This window comes from Lethenteron reissneri, chromosome 19, assembly GCF_015708825.2.
Source record: "Lethenteron reissneri isolate LAM-NWPU_2019-01 chromosome 19, ASM1570882v1, whole genome shotgun sequence".
Lineage (NCBI taxonomy): Eukaryota > Metazoa > Chordata > Hyperoartia > Petromyzontiformes > Petromyzontidae > Lethenteron > Lethenteron reissneri.
The window spans coordinates 7,777,899-7,795,124 of record NC_083797.1 but is presented as its reverse complement, the minus strand read 5'-3'; the positions used below and the strand labels follow the sequence as shown (position 1 = coordinate 7,795,124).

Below are 17,226 nucleotides of genomic sequence, written 5' to 3'. Positions count from 1 at the left end.
AATACTGTATAATATTCATGTTATTACATTGCTAACTTTGCAAGTTGTGATATTACCGTTTTTCCCTTTTGAGAAATTTTATATTCCTTTTGAGGAATTGATGTGATGATGACTTTTAGAATATCTCTGTCACCCATTTTGTATAATGCGCAAATGCACCAAACCAGTGTCATCAGTAACATATTAAATTGTAATGAATATTTGTAATTAGTTGATTGAGTGGCATTAGAGAGTAGGTCTGTTGGAATGTGCAGTCATGTAATGAGCATAATGGACCTTTGTATAGTTTTATCCGTGTACAGTAAATGCATACATTGAATTTGTCGACATTGCCCATTTGTATCAGATGGGTCAAGGGCAGAAAGAAACAGGTCTCTAATTTTGTTCATTGGCCTCGTGGGCCATGGGCCATATCCATGACTAGTCTAGCCAATCAAAATGTTTTACTTCTTTACATTAAAATCCGTATAACCAGATTGGTTGATGGGAGACAGTCTCGTACAAGAATAACACCACAATTTATCGGTGCTTATGGGCATTTCTCAGAAAAAGTAAAAATCTTGAGAAATTAGCGTTGCACAGTTAATATTTTTCCGAGTAAATTTCATTTATATCTGTTAATACGTTATAATGGGAGGACCTCAAAATATGTAATTCGATGACATAAGACCCTTTGTATTTGGTTGTGGATATGATTCGATTCACAATTAAAATTGTGCTTGCAACTATACACGTGACTTGTTGTACATTTTGGAAGTGTTGGTGCTTTGTTAAACTATATTTGTAGTATACATTGAAGAATTCAGTGTTGATCCACTGCGTTTTAAAATTGTTACCCATTTGTGCTTATATATTTACATTTTATGAGTAAGAGTCTTCAGAATCTGCAAGTTTTTTTTCTCAACACTGGTGAATTGAAAAATACCATACTGCCATTTGTAATTTTCAACAGATACATTAGTTGCGAGATGAAAATTACACAGATGGCTTTAAAGTACGCATAGGTGGCTATTGTGAATACGAGTCACAAAATTATGAGCCACCATACCTGTGCAGGCAGTACCACTAAACAAAACCACTAGGTTTTACAAACAACTATTGAAATACTTGGGATTGTACTGGATTTAAATCTGGATCCAGTTGGGATCCAGCTGAATAGTAAACAAAATTTTGAAGCTGGATCTTTATTATATTTATAAACTCACGACAATGTTGAACAGATTACAAGGCTATGATAGTTAAATATACCGGCTAGTGTAACCATAGTTATGCGATTAGCAGGTGTGGGCGAAGTCTTACGCAGAATTTTAGACTAATTAGTGATGTTTAATCTCTAAACATCTCCCATTTCCTTGGCGAGGAATGACGGCTTTGGTGCAGTATTGGGCAAGTATTGACTTTTCATATTCCACATTTTATATATTTCGGATATATCCCATTTTTATTATAAATTAAATCTCCATTCTGATTATAGATCTTCCCATCTCTGAAGATCTCGATCCGAAATAAATATTTGATTTATGGATATCTGTGAGATTACAATATGATCACATCTTTTCTTAATACATACATTTGTCTTAACCAATTAAAATCTCATCCCATCTGGATGCATCTATGAGCACCAAATAATATATCCAGCCTTTCCTTGATTCACTTTATATTTCTGAATTATAGCTTCTCTGAATACATCTCAAACAATTCCTACGACCCTAAATCACACAGCTTACATCTCTCCTTTGATTCTCGCATTTTATCTACATATGCTACATCTGTCTGCAGTACGTCTTGTCTACATCTGAGTGGCTACTCACGGCGACTCGCCAACATCTCTTGTGCGAGTACATATCTCTTCTAAGTAGAGTACATCACATCTACCCTTCGATGTTGTTATCACCACATTTTCTGTCCGATTTATATTGTCTCAATGAATAATACTGTTTTGACTCGGATCCACCTGGGTATATCCTGTCAGTAGGAATTTCGAAGTGCATGTAATCCAGTCGAGTGTTATTGGGACTTAAATAATTGGAAGAAATATACTTTTTAAATGTTTTTGTTCACATACATTGACACAGATTTATTGTACACGAGGCATATATTAATAGTTTAGATCTGCATTTGCACATTGACATTTACAAGGAACACTTCAGAAATTGTTGATATTACAACGTATGGTCATGAGAATAGATACGGATACTGAAAATGCACACCCCCCCCCCCCCCTCATTTTACCTCACTGGACCATATTGGACATTTGCAATAGCATCACAGCAAATCTACCCAACAAATGCCCTTTAATAGTGTTTGCAATATTTACACAAGTTCTTTTCACCCTTTTTTATGGGGGGGGGGGGGGGAATCCCAATTGTCTTTTTGCTACAATGGTAATTGGACCCACTGAAAGGTTTAAGAAAGTCACGGTACAGCCCCCGCTCATGCCACTGCTGGTAGAAGGGCCTCCACATGAGGACCTCACGAGTCCCACTCAAGGGTATTGGATGTTACCCTTCTGCATTGGCCATACGTCTTAAAAGACATGGGAATACACGCACACGTGACCTCCACCACATGAGCCCCACCAATCGATTTTGTGGCGTGACCAAAGCTGCGGTGAGCGTTTTTAATACTCAAATGCTGTTCACAAGAGCAACCATTTATCCCAGTCATAAGCAGCGGTCGGCACAGATTGCTGGCGTTAGCCAAGGGCGGTCTTGTACTTTGGCTCGCGCTTCCAAATGATGATCATGCCCTGCGCGTCGCTGGAGGCCAGCAGGCTTTCGTCGCAGTTGAAGCTGACATCGAGCACGGGCGCGCAGTGACCCTGCAGCTTGTTGACGACCGGCTTGCTGCTCCGCTCCACGTCGAAGAAGTACACGCACAGGTCCTCGCTGCCCGACACTGCCGGCCACATGTCCACAAGCGTTACACTCTGGGTTCTATCGATGTGTGTGTGTGATGTTGGTGTCAGTTTCCTTTATTTACCCAAGAGATTAAATGCACTCATTGAAAAATGTGAAACATTGCCTATTTTACAAAGACAACGATATGGATTTAAAACATTATTTTGTTATACAATATATATTGTAAGCAAATCTAGACTAAATTCAACAAGATTTATTTTATGGGATAAGGCTATGTAAATGTGAATTTCCACTCAAGTTGGGATTTGTTAAATCTCAGATTGTTGTATCCATTGCATCATGTAAAAATGTTACATGTTTTCATGCTAATAAAAGCGATGTCACATTGTCACCGAGACCACTTGGTGGCAAGAGCAAATGTGACATCACGGAAGCTATGTCACTTCCTGTGATGTCATACATATGGGCCCTATTTTTGTATTCATCTGAAGATCGGTAACACATCCCTAGAAGTCGGCTTGTAATGACTCGTCTATTAAAACTATTACACTCACAATAATTAATTTTGCACCTCCGATTAAAGAAGTTCAACATACTTCACAATACATGGTGTAAGAATTTGTTATTTCAAATTTGATTCTTATATGCTTTTGCTACCAGATATTTGACATGCATCACACTGGAGAAAAAATAATTATAAATTTTTCACCCAAAACTGTCGGTTCCTATGAATCCATCACTCCATGTCTATATGTAGGCAGATAATGTGTGAGCATCGACACAATCTCTTGGATAGGAACAAATAAGCCATATTTCAATCCGGTGTGCGAAGGTGTGTTGTGTAATGAACTTTATGAAGCACACATGCAAATGGTATCATTCAATAATAGTGCACGCTATGGTGGTCAATCAAATAAAACATTTTGTCTTGAAACGAGTAATTTTAGTATGATGGCATTGCTTACCGACACAAGCTCCTTGGCGGAAGGACATGAGTGGGCAGAAGATGCTGTGAATGTGGTGTGTTTTCTGCTGGATGGGGAAGGTTTTCTTCAGCTGCAATGCTCCTTCATTATCCAGGACCCTGCAGAATTCCATTACAATGTGTCAGGCATTATGCTGCCAATTTGTGACAAGTTCTTTATTAACACAGACTGTATTGTGTGTTGTAATAGATCCCTCACGTTTGGTAACGATGCACCCTTTGGTAGACGGCTATAGATCGGTGTGCAATAGTATTACTAATATCATTAACGAAGCATTTTTGTCGTAAGTGTAAAACTAAATGCCAGATCCCAAGAGTTACAACACAAGCAGTAGACATTGGGAAGCAGAACCTTCTTCCAAAGATAGATTTGGCAACGAAAAATGCAATCCACGTGTAAATGAATAACACTAGCAAGACTTTTTGGATAGCTGACTTTATAAAAAATATTAACTCACTTTATAGACTTGTGGTTAGAAGTGCTCAGTCAAGCAGCGAGGCACCAATTTATAAACTACCTTTAGACATTAAGACAAGTTAATTCAATTACCATGTTGAATATATGAATATCTAGTTGTATGTATAACAAAACATACAACTAGAAAGGATGCTAACCAGCAGCTGATTAAGATTGTGGTATGTAGGCATGTAACGTACTCTTTGGTTCTTTCGGTAAAGTCACATAGGTAGAAAAAATAATAGATCACGACGTTTCGATCGCCACACAAGCACCTGAAGACGATTGCTTGTGTGGCGATCGAAACGTCATGATCTATTATTATTTTTTCGACCTACGTGACTTTACCGAAAGAACCAAAGAGTATGGATTCCTGCAGTCACGAAAAGCTTCAAATCAAGTCATGTAACATTTTAACAATTATGCTCAGGTTACATGCTTCAATATTGCATCCAACGTTCATTTATAATGCACAATATTCTAACTATACCAATTTTACCTTTTAGAATTAGATGCAAAAAATGTATTCTTCAATCGAATTGTTACACCAATTCGTGATACTTCATAGAATCACTGGGTAGGAGTCAGGGACATTATTTACATGCCCAATAGTATTTTAGTATACATACACTATCCCTCTTTTTCCCAAGGTCTTGTGAATAGCATTATTAAGTCCAAAAATGATGTGCAGGACATAAAATTATATCTTCTGTAGATTCTGTTTTGAGATCTTATTCAAACCACATTGTGCCAAGGCTGTTCTTGCATTTTCTACACGAGGTCAGAGCAACATTTCCCCGAAAGCTCGCGTCTTCATCGCAACTTGCAAACAACATTTACCACCGTCGCTGCTGGCATACCGGTACAGAAGCAGCATGTTGACACAGGCGTTGACAAGCAGCGACGGGTCACGTGCCTCGCGACTGATCCATGAGCGCGCCGATATGCTGGTGATAGCACTGCCTTCGTTCACCACCATACGCTTGGCCTTGGTGAGCCTGCCTGTTGGCACATTGCAATGGTGTTCGCCACACATGATGCGCTCTGCACGTCCAGAGCAACGGGTGTGTGCTTTTGAGTCACTCAACTACCAGGCTGTAGGGAAGTGAATGCACATTGACCTACAGGGCTTACACACCTGTGGTCATGTCGAAGAGAAAAGAGAAAATGCTGCCTCGCTCATCACCAGCCCAGAGGATGCGGCCAGGAGAGTCAAAGGACAACGCCAGCACACGCCCTGTCAGCTTGCTCGTTCCACCCTTCACCCGTTTGCCCGTCGAGATGTTCACCACATGCACGTTGTGCTTGCTATTCCCCACCTGCAAATGCGTAGAAGGATCCGGAGTCTAATTGGTTACAATTGGCTAACAGATTGCCACACTGTCATGGCCTCCCAGATATATGTCAGCAATATAAATTATGTACCGTCTATTACAGGAACTTCAGTGCAATTATATGACATTATTATGCACGTAATGATGCATCCTCTAGCAATATGATAAATTGTCATGAGTTTTCAGTTTTCCATTATTATATGCCTGGTCTCATTGTACAATTTTGTTGACACCATTAGCCTAAAAGCAACAGCATATACAGTAACACCTTGATTTACGTTCTCCTGCTTTATGCACTTTCGTTATAACGTACTCAACTTATTGACAGCCAATCCCATTTTACATACTGTGTACCTTCGCCATAACGTACTCAAGATATACAAACTTAACCATTAAGCCCCAAATTTTGTTACGATCCACGGCGAACATGCAGGTGGCAGATGTCTTGAGGCGCCCAAGCGTTAGTGTCCCTGACTGGCTACAGTCCCCTTCATGTGTACTCTATTCATATTTTTTCCCACATACCATGTGTAATTAACCCAAAAAACCTATATTATGGGGGGAAATGCTTTGATTTAAGTACTTTCGATTAACGTTCTGGTTTACAGGATGCATCTTGTGCGGGGTATGTCTGTATATCACGAATAAAAGAGCAAAAGCATCACTTTTAATTGAATATTTGATGCAATATTACATGCCTATTTTGAACATGACTGAGTGGTAGCACTTTCCACTTGTTGTTGCATAGGATTGTGGCTCAAGCCCAGCAGCCATCCAAGTTAATGCTACGGTGTATTTACCAAGGAAATATTCCCAGTCTGCTTCACAGCGGATGTTAAAGATCCATGACGTTATTTGGAAAGAGTAGGCCATGTGTGCCGGCTTCACAATCTAAATTTGGCAGATTTTAAAATGACTTGCAGATTAATAATTATAGCAACATGTCCCCCTCGTGTGAAGTTAGTGGATTATAATCATCTACGCAACACAGTGGCATGTGATATCCTTGCATTCTAAGAATGGCGCGAATACTACACCTACTCACGATTTTATTTGACTTAATCAACTGGCACCGGAACGCAACGTCTCTGCCCAACGCACCACAATGAGATTGTTGTTCATCGGCTGGAAGGTGCAGCACAGAAGCTCGGAGCCATCCGGGTCAGGCACCTGGCGCAGGCAGCGCCCATCTGCCGTATCCCAGAGCCGCAGGGCGCCGTCGAGAGACGTGGACACCATCAGGTCGTTGGAGAGTGACCACGCGAAGTCGGTGACGGCGCGCGTGTGTCCGCGCAGCACGCGCACCAGGGCCGGCGCGGGCACCAGCACGCACACGGACACCGTGCCATCCAGCGAGCACGCTGCAAAGCGCGTCTTGTCGTCATTCGCAAACTGTACCTTGGGCACTGTTGGGGAAGCAGACGTGTTAGGTGGGCTAGGTATACATGGTCAACTTTTGATTATCCAAGGGTAATGGGTGGAGTGGGGGAGTGATGTCCCAGATAAAAACAAACACACCGTGCAAAACCTATGAAAATCAGGCGACTGTTTACCTAAGTAGAATGTGGAACTATTCTGTTATTATTGCTGGTTAAAGTGTAATGCGGTTGTAAACGGCCCTTCTGAGGTGCCGTCAGGGGGGGAGGAGTTAGGTCACGTGGGGGTCAGAGGGGTTGATATAGAAGGAGGGGAACCGGAAGAGCAGGGGGAGGGACGGGGAACCAGGAACAGAGGAAGGCCACGAAGGGCGAAGCAGGGTGTGGCGAGATCGCCACGAACACGGGGGGAGCGAGGATCGGCACCGTTGGCCAGCGGTGACCGACCCGAAGCAGCGAGGAGGCTGCAGTCAGCAGCGGGGCTGCACAGAGAGAGTGGGCAGCGGGTCTGCATACAGTGACAGCCAGAGGGTCTGCACATAGGGGTAGCAGCGGGAGTCTGCATAGGGGTAGCAGCGAGTCTGCAGGGAGGAGGTTACAGTAGATGAAGCAGAGAGTCAGAGGGGAGAGGAAGCTATAATAGCAGTGAATAGCCGGGGGCTACAAATACAGGAGTTATAACAGAGTGCCGTGTGGGTAAAGACGTGAACCTGAATAAAGACACGAAGACAGAAAGAAGTGTTCGAGTCCTTTTATTACACTGGAGTCAGAAGTGAAACGGCATGGCGAAACAACTGAGGAAGAAGAATATCCCATCTCCGGCGTCGGCTTCATCATCGGACGACGACGATCTTCCTCCTGAGGTCGGCTTCACTTCGGCAGAGGGAGAGATCCGTGAGGGCCCGGGTGTGGAGGAGGTTGCCGCTGCGTCTGACCCATCTGCGTTGAAGGACGAAGATTTAAGATGGACCCGGATGGCGGAGCAACTGGCGACCCTAAAAACCGTCATCACGGAGTTGTGTGACCTTGTCACGCCAAGGGCGGCGTTGGAAGGTGATGGTGGTGATCGGCAGGAGCCCGGGTCGTCTTCGATGGCGCCGCCATCGGCCACGCGGCGTGAAGACGCCATCTTGGGCGTGGCGCACCACGGAAGGCGGGAAGCCGCCATTTTGGGGCCGCCACGAGGATCGTCCGCCATCTTGGCGACACCGCGTTGCGACGCCTTGCTGAACTTGCCGCCGGAAGAGTCGGTGACGGACGGAAGCAGGCCAAGGAGCCGCAGTCGTCACCTTACAACTGTTAAGGAGTTCTCCATCGGGGGCGATTGGAGTGCGTTCGCTTGTCGATTTTTGGCGGCGGTACGAACGGCAAGGTGGACGGACGCCGAGGCGCTGGAGGTGCTTCCGACTCTCCTTGACGATGAGTCTGTTCGTTTTTTTCGCTCTATAAAAGCTGCGAAGAAGAAAACATTGCGTGGAGTGTTCGACGAAATGGCGGACGCGTACGAGCCACCGGATGACGGCCATCGCCGCTTCGTGCAGCGGCAACGCGCACCGGAGGAGTCGCCTGTAGCGTACAGGGGCGCCGTGCTGGAACTCGCGATGGCCGCTTACCCGGACACGGAGCCTGACCTGCTGGAACCTCTCATCTTGGGGAAGATGTTGGAGTTATCCCGGGATCTGGGCATTCCTATGCCGGCGTGCGGTCACGAGAAACTCACGTCCCGGACCGTGGCCAAGTGTTTGGACGCCCAGTTCAATCTCCGCCGCTGGAAACAAGTCACGGCGTGGACGGGCGGTCCTGTCGTCGATGGGGGGGCCGTAGGGTGGGACCCTACAAAGGCCGTGTACGTGCCGGATGCGACCGGCCCAAAGGAGCTGTCGGCCGCCTCCACTCCGTGGCCGGCTCGAAGCGGGCCGGGGCCGCGGGCTCCGCCGCCGGCGCGGCCACGTCGGGACGGGGGGCCTGCTGCGCGCCGACCCGACGTCGACTGTTTCCGCTGCGGCCGTCGGGGCCACTATGCCAGGGACTGCTGGGCCCGGGTTCCGGGGCCACCCCAGCAGGAGGCCTCGATTGCGGACGCCCCAAAGAAAGACCCTCCGGCACAGGTGTGGACCGGCTCAGCCCCCCCCTCAGCCTGTCGCGCGGGCAGTGGATGTTCTCGAACCTCCGCTTACACCGGGACCGGTTGAAGGGGGACCGGCTGACGGGATTTTGCGTCTTCCAAGACAAGCCGGCCGTGACACCGCAGGGAGGAGGACCTTCCGCTTGTGGGACGCCGACCGGAGCCGCAGAACCCACGGGACCTGCAGCTCTTCCTATCCCTCCGCGGACGCGAGTACGGGATGTTTCTGGACGCGAGCGGGACAGTGGCGGGCCTCCAATGGCGACGGAAGAACTTGCGCCCGTCGCCCCTAAAACCCTTCCACGTTCCCGCTCGGCGGGTGGGCCGCCGACCGTCCGGGACGGCCCGGCTACCCGTACTCGCTCGAAATCCCTCACGTTTCGTTAGATTGTGTTGTGTTGTGTTATTGTTATAATGTCTTCAATGCTTCGTGTCTTTTTGCGTGTTGGCCCTTTACACCCGCATTGCTTTTCAGGTTGCAATTCAGCCGAGGTCGGCTGGATTTTCTTTAGGGGGGAGGGTGATGTAATGCGGTTGTAAACGGCCCTTCTGAGGTGCCGTCAGGGGGGGAGGAGTTAGGTCACGTGGGGGTCAGAGGGGTTGATATAGAAGGAGGGGAACCGGAAGAGCAGGGGGAGGGACGGGGAACCAGGAACAGAGGAAGGCCACGAAGGGCGAAGCAGGGTGTGGCGAGATCGCCACGAACACGGGGGGAGCGAGGATCGGCACCGTTGGCCAGCGGTGACCGACCCGAAGCAGCGAGGAGGCTGCAGTCAGCAGCGGGGCTGCACAGAGAGAGTGGGCAGCGGGTCTGCATACAGTGACAGCCAGAGGGTCTGCACATAGGGGTAGCAGCGGGAGTCTGCATAGGGGTAGCAGCGAGTCTGCAGGGAGGAGGTTACAGTAGATGAAGCAGAGAGTCAGAGGGGAGAGGAAGCTATAATAGCAGTGAATAGCCGGGGGCTACAAATACAGGAGTTATAACAGAGTGCCGTGTGGGTAAAGACGTGAACCTGAATAAAGACACGAAGACAGAAAGAAGTGTTCGAGTCCTTTTATTACAAAAGTAATCGTTTACCAAGTCAGGTGTAAGGAGCTGCTAATAGAAACTGTGTGAAAATGAGCATGGAATACCATATTTTGGATTTATTTTACTTTGCACAAACATAGTTAATCCGCAACAGGGACAATCCACGCATGGATAGCGGAGGGTTAATTGTACAAGTCCGAGAGCATGCGCTTATAAGGATGACTAGAACCAGAAAATGTACTGATGAAGTTTCTCAAGGACAGTAAACGTTGACAAGTATATTCTTGTTGAACATGTTATTGTTGGTTTAATGTCGGGATCGAACCCACGACCTCCTGTATACCAGAAGAGGTAGTTAACATCTCATCACCGTGGCACTCAACACTGAGATGTTTAGTCAGATCCTTTAATAAGTGCTTTGAACGTGTGAGGATATTGGGAGTACCCGGAGAAACTTGGGAGAGTTTTACAAATCTCTTAAGTCACAATCCATTGCTTCCAACGTGCTGATTACAGGCTTGATCCACCACACACAGCTAAATTATCCCCAGCTAAAATCCAACGGTAGATGTCACACAAGCCACGGGTCTCTGATGGCCTCACCAGCGTCAGTGTGCTGATCGAAGACGTGAAACATTCCCGCAAAAGCGTAGTTTTCTTCCAAGGAGGTGTCACCAGCCATGGCTCTGCTTGCCTCTGCCACAGATGTTGGCACCACACCCACAGTACTCCTGGGATACCCAAACAATGCAGTGTTCTGTCAGACAGAGGGCTGCACAAGCACCCGAAAAGTGCAATTCCCTGCCCAAATATATAGAGGTGTCTTCTTGGTTCTTTCGGTAAAGTCACGTAGAACGTGACTTTACCGAAAGAACCAAGAAGATGAATCCCTGCAGTCACGAAAGCTTTAAATCGAAATATATAGAGGTGCTACTCATCCCGTTTACAGCCCTACCAGCCATGCAAATGGCACACATTGCTATGGTGGAGGTCAGTCTACCCATAGGACAACCACTGTTGGCTTCCCCACAAAGTAACATTCATTTTATCGACCACAGAGAAAAGATCGGCTGAGTCAGCCTCCAACCAGCCATCACTACTGTTGTATTGATATAAATAACTTCTAATTCAGTCTTTTAGTATAAAACTACATATTTCATGTCAAACTAACAAGAGCTTTTGAACCTGTTTCAAACATTCTACAACTTAATAACCTTCAATTAAGGCAATGACACTGCACATACAGACCAAAACCCTTAACGACTCTCAATGTTTGAGGACACTACTATCGAGTACACTGTGCTTGTTACAGATGACTGCCATCTAAAGTGGCTTCTTGAAAGTCTGAAGGAATATTTACACTATGAGACCTCCTTTACCAGTGGCAAAATAGGGTAAAATCCTATTACTATTAATATCTGAAGGAATACTTTTACAAGCAGAAATGTGTGAGCAGCATGAACTTGCCTGTCTTCAATGGCACGGTTGAGCTGGGCTTGGTATTGGTAGGAGCTGCGGCTCATTGAGCGTCTGTGCCCACGCGAGCCTTGGCCACGCTGGTCGTAGGAGCCATCCTCAAAGTCCTGTCACACATAACAGGCACACAGTTAATGGGTTAATCACTGGATCGTCGTCACATTCTGTATTTTTCCAATTACGTTGTCAGCATCATATGAGAGTCCTTAAGACAAAATTGTCCCTGGGAATAATTTTTTTCGCAAACAATCTCTTCAGCAGGCCATTGTCTGGCCGACACAGGCACGGATTTCTGTGGATTCTTTGTCTCGTGACATAATATCAACAGCACAATTTTAATACGTTGTGGTTTATAGAGCAAAAAGTGCACAACCCAACAAAAACCTTGAGCGATGGTCTCTGCAACATCACCCCCATGCACATTCCAATGTCAATCGACTAACATGAGACCAATGCAATATTGTACCTGCCTGCAACTTTTGTTCTAATTAACAAAGTTTCAAACTCATTCCAGCATGGGACACATCCTAGTTACTAACACGGTTCTTGTATATGGGAACACTTTTCGCACAATGAAGAACGTGTCTGTTCTAACGTGGTTTCTGAGCGGTCGACGACATACTACTTTCTTGAGCTAAAAATAATCTAAAGGTGACAAAATACGTTTCAGCCCTGGCTATTTCACGCAAATCTAAAAAAACTGCTGAAGTGGATACCTTAGAAAAATGCACACCCCACATACATTCTGAGACACATGACCCTTTGACAGCAATGTATATTTTTACAAGAATAATACCCATATTGATGAGGCTTCACGCTCTGGAAATACATGACCTTTATAACAAGTCTGGTATTTTTTTGTTTGGAACGGAAAGCTTTACGAATAAATGCAACTCAAAGAGGAACAATGGAACTACATGTATTAAACTTTCGGTTCTTCCCTGTCTCAGCCTCGTTGTGCGCTGCGTTGCACCGCTAGCGGAGTAGTTAACCTCGTGTCCAATAAACCCTCAGAGCCAGGATGAACGTCCGACTCCAAATGTCATTTATTGAATTTAACGAGGTTAACTACTCAGCTAGCGGTGCAACGCCACGCACAGCGAGGCCGAGACAGTAAAAAGACAATGCTTAAAGTCCCACAATGGACAATTGTGGCTGGCTTCACTGGGACGCGATGTGTGCCGCCATCTTGAATTATCTGTGTAATGGCCAATGCCCGCGTGGTTGAGCGGGAATCTTAAATCGCTTACTTACTGGTCACGTGACCAAACTTAGCATCAAAAACAGGAAATTCATGTGTACATACGCCCCACCCCCCCATCTGCCATGAGGCAAAACCCCTGCGGTGAGGCAGAACATTCCCACACTATCGGCAGATCTCGCGTGTTTCATATAACCACAACTATAGAGAGCCATTGCGCCGTGGTGGGGGGGGGGGCAGCCGTGCCTCCATTCGGTCGAGCGTCGTGCGGCTGCTGCGGATGCTGTTGCTGTACGCGCGGAAGCTGCTCTGCTCGGAGAGTGGGCCGTAGCGCTGCGACAGCATCTGACACCGCAGGCGCAGGTACTGCTTGCGGACGGATGGGTCGTGCCCAGCCTTGGCGTTCTCCCGCAGCAGCTGGCTCCGTCGTCGGATGTACTGCGTGCGGAACTGCGGGTTGTTTGGCGTGCGGTAAGCATTGTACCTTGAAAGACAAGCGTGCTATACGTTACGAACGTGGATTTGTTTGCAAGCATGTGTGGTCCTGTGACATTTTGGGCATTCGTCGCCAATGGCCACATCCCCCCGAATTAGATCTCGGAAGCTAAAATAGTGCTGGGATGGGCGACCACTATGCAAAATATTAAATAATCACGAGCGTCGTTGTAGAGAATAGAAACAAAATAGATAAGCAGGAAAATATGGTGGCGACCCATCAAAGTACCATCCAGGCTCCAAGATGCACCACCCAGGCGCCAACCTGCTTAGATTAATAAATCTGATGTGATTAAGGTCTGAAATTCGAAATGTATTTTATTTACACTTCAGTTGCAAACATATGGTAAGACGCAGTAGGGGATTCGCAAGAAATACTGTCTGTCAAATTGGACACACCCAATATTCCTACTCCGACCACCGACACATTACTGTGGCACCTTTTAGCAATTTACTAACAGCGCACCTGGCATCCACTGCAAGCACTTGCTGCCAAACGGAAGCCATGGTGAAGTTTGTTCAGCCCAGAGATCTGAATATAAACAACGCAGACAACATAAACACGGTTAACAACAGCATTCACAGGTCTGCCAATTCTCAACTCTGACCCCCCCCCCCCCCCCCATATTACGTTATTTCCCCCTATAGAAGCTACATCTGTACCTGGCACTGACCAGCGTGGCGAGGTATGGTCAGTGAACCCCCTCCACCCACCAGCGGCAATGCGCGGTGGGTGACCCTCATCCAGCAGTGGATCGATGACAGCGCTGTCAATTATACGGCCATAACAGAGGTTTTATTCGGGTTAGATCCGCGTAAATATATAAATGTGTCGTTAAAACCCGCCACCACCCGACACAGCCAACTAGTAAGGGTTGTCACGTAAACAGAACGTGCCAATTCGTCACTAGTACAGCACTAGTGTATAGTGTAGTGTATAGTGTCGTGTATAGTAGTGTAGTGTATAGTGTAGTGTATAGTGTAGTGTATAGTGTAGTGTAGAGTAGTGTATAGTGTAGTGTATAGTAGTGTATAGTGTAGTGTATAGTGTAGTATACTAGTACAGCACTAACCGGTGTGTAGTGTAGTGTATAGTGGAGTGTATAGTGTAGTATATTAGTACAGCATGCCGGTGTGTTGGAGAGCCAAGCAACAACATTTACAATCCGAGTACGACGTTTCGCCAGTAATTACAACCAGCTTCATCAGGCGACGGCCAGATTCGTGGAGAAGTCCACCACGTTGACGTGACAACCCTTGCTAGTTGGCCGTGTCGGGTGGTGGCGTGTTTTAACGACACATTCATATATTTACGCGGATCTAACCCGAATAAAACCTCTAATATCGATATTGGTCACGAAAACCCAATGGGCGCTAGAAACCCAAGAAACCTTCCTGCTTGAAGCCTGAGAAACCCAAGCAGCCGACATCAGCAACATTACTAACCACATCGACTGCGGCATTCTTTTAATATTCATTGCGCGAATGGCTTGGTAGCTGCTCGAAACGCGTGATAAGTTGTCGAACCAAATTTTTTTTTAAAACCAAACCGGACCGCCTCAGCCATTGCCAGTGGCCTGTTGTAAGGGAACGGCGGCGGTGGTGTTGAACTTAAAACGACTGCGATGGGGTTTGCTTTGGGCTTACCGCGTTTGCGCTCGGGTGGGCTTCGTTCGAGTGTCGTGTCTGCTTTGCAAGAAAGCAGGAGGACGTCGCCAAAAGAAGGGAAGGGAGCGCGACACGAGGCGAACGCCACCGCGGTAGAATATTTTTTTTTATCGCGATTAGGCAACGCCCGCTTCACCCAGTTCGAGGAGGCCGAACCCGTTGAGGTGACGTCACTGGGGACACGAAATCAAAGTGTACCCAATAAGCACGAGTTTGCCAACATAGGATTAATGCAGAGTGTACCCAATAAGCATGAGTTTGCCAACATTGGAATTAATAGTGTACCCAATAAGCATGAGTTTACCCCATAGGAATTAATAGTGTACTCAATAAGCATGAGTTTACCCCATAGGAATTAATAGTGTACCCAATAAGCATGAGTTTACCCAATAGGTATTAATAGTGTACCCAATAAGCATGAGTTTAGCCCATAGGAATTAATAGTGTACCCAATAAGCATGAGTTTGCCCCATAGGAATTAATAGTGTACCCAATAAGCATGCGTTTGCTCCATAGGAATTAATAGTGTACCCAATAAGCATGAGTTTAGCCCATAAGAATTAATAGTGTACCCAATAAGCATGAGTTTAGCCCATAGGAATTAATAGTGTACCCAATAAGCATGAGTTTACCCAATAGGAATTAATAGTGTACCCAATAAGCATGAGTTTACCCAATAGGAATTAATAGTGTACCCAATAAGCATGAGTTTGCCCACATAGGATTAATGCATAGTGTACCCAATAAGCATGAGTTTACCCAATAGGAATTAATAGTGTACCCAATAAGCATGAGTTTAGCCCATAGGAATTAATAGTGTACCCAATAAGCATGAGTTTGCCAACATTGGAATTAATAGTGTACCCAATAAGCATGAGTTTACCCAATAGGAATTAATAGTGTACCCAATAAGCATGAGTTTGCCAACATTGGAATTAATAGTGTACCCAATAAGCATGAGTTTACCCAATAGGAATTAATAGTGTACCCAATAAGCATGAGTTTACCCAATAGGAATTAATAGTGTACCCAATAAGCATGAGTTTAGCCCATAGGAATTAATAGTGTACCCAATAAGCATGAGTTTAGCCCAAAGGAATTAATAGTGTACCCAATAAGCATGAGTTTAGCCCATAGGAATTAATAGTGTACCCAATAAGCATGAGTTTACCCAATAGGAATTAATAGTGTACCCAATAAGCATGAGTTTAGCCCATAGGAATTAATAGTGTACCCAATAAGCACGAGTTTACCGGATATGACTCAATACAGAGTGCACTCAATACGTATGCGTTTACCCGAAAGGACTTAATAATGTACGGAGTGTATCCCACTAAGATTGACGATATATTTCTAATAGCACTTATAATACACAGTTCATCCAATAATGAGTTTATGCAACAGAACGTAATACAGTATACCCGATATGAATGATGAGTTTACCCAATAAGGCTTAATATAGAGTTTACCCAATAGGAATACGTTTACCCAATAGGTACAAACGAATTGGTGAATCTGCGTTGGCAGTTGTGCACATGCATAATTAACAACAACAAAACTCAACACATTCGTAAATAACATTTCCTGAAAATAAAAAAATAGGGGACCTTACAAGCAAGTAACCATTCATTTAAACTAGTCATCAGACATTTCTTTAAAATGTAATTTTCATCAGATACCATGTTGGTGTATCGTTAAGTCTCCAACTCTTATCGTACATTGTTGAGCCTCTGTTTTTTCACGAATGTGTTGAATTATTTCAAATATAAACAGTAAAAAAACATAACGAATAAAATATAATTGTCACAATATTCAATATTACAATTAATATTACATTTCACGATATGATTATTACAATCTCATAAAAAAAATTCTTTTCTAAGCCTAAACCACATGGATATTGTATTGCCTACAAAACTGACATTTTAAGTTTTCCTTATCTTTGTAATTGTACTTTGTTGTTGTTGTGCTTTACTTTCAATAAGAATAAAGATCATGTAAAAGTGTTTCAGCCCCGGTTTACTCAACATAAGCTTTCAATAACTGCTCATAATTATTGCAACTTTACAATCTATTCCTCGTAGAACACAGATCCTGTCAGAACAAAATGACGGCTTTAACAAATGTATGTGGTAAACATTTTCAAAGCACTAACTTCATAAGTATTGGCTATCCGCTCGGTTTATGTACTATACTCATCGATACCCAAATGGAACAT

General features: G+C 45.1%; 1 protein-coding gene across 1 annotated transcript; it reads right to left on the bottom strand.

Annotated features, from left to right (window-relative positions):
- Nucleotides 1–1,051: 1,051 nt before the first annotated feature.
- WDR13 (WD repeat domain 13) lies at nucleotides 1,052–15,172 on the bottom strand. The gene is made up of 10 exons (XM_061554294.1): nucleotides 14,988–15,172; nucleotides 13,807–13,872; nucleotides 13,092–13,329; nucleotides 11,636–11,751; nucleotides 10,772–10,899; nucleotides 6,739–7,043; nucleotides 5,442–5,622; nucleotides 5,164–5,305; nucleotides 3,827–3,945; nucleotides 1,052–2,898 (listed from the first exon to the last, which is right to left on the bottom strand). Exons 2-10 carry the CDS (start codon nucleotides 13,845–13,847, stop codon nucleotides 2,696–2,698), a joined length of 1,473 nt encoding a protein of 490 aa, XP_061410278.1. The 5' UTR covers nucleotides 13,848–13,872; nucleotides 14,988–15,172; the 3' UTR covers nucleotides 1,052–2,695.
- Nucleotides 15,173–17,226: the final 2,054 nt, after the last annotated feature.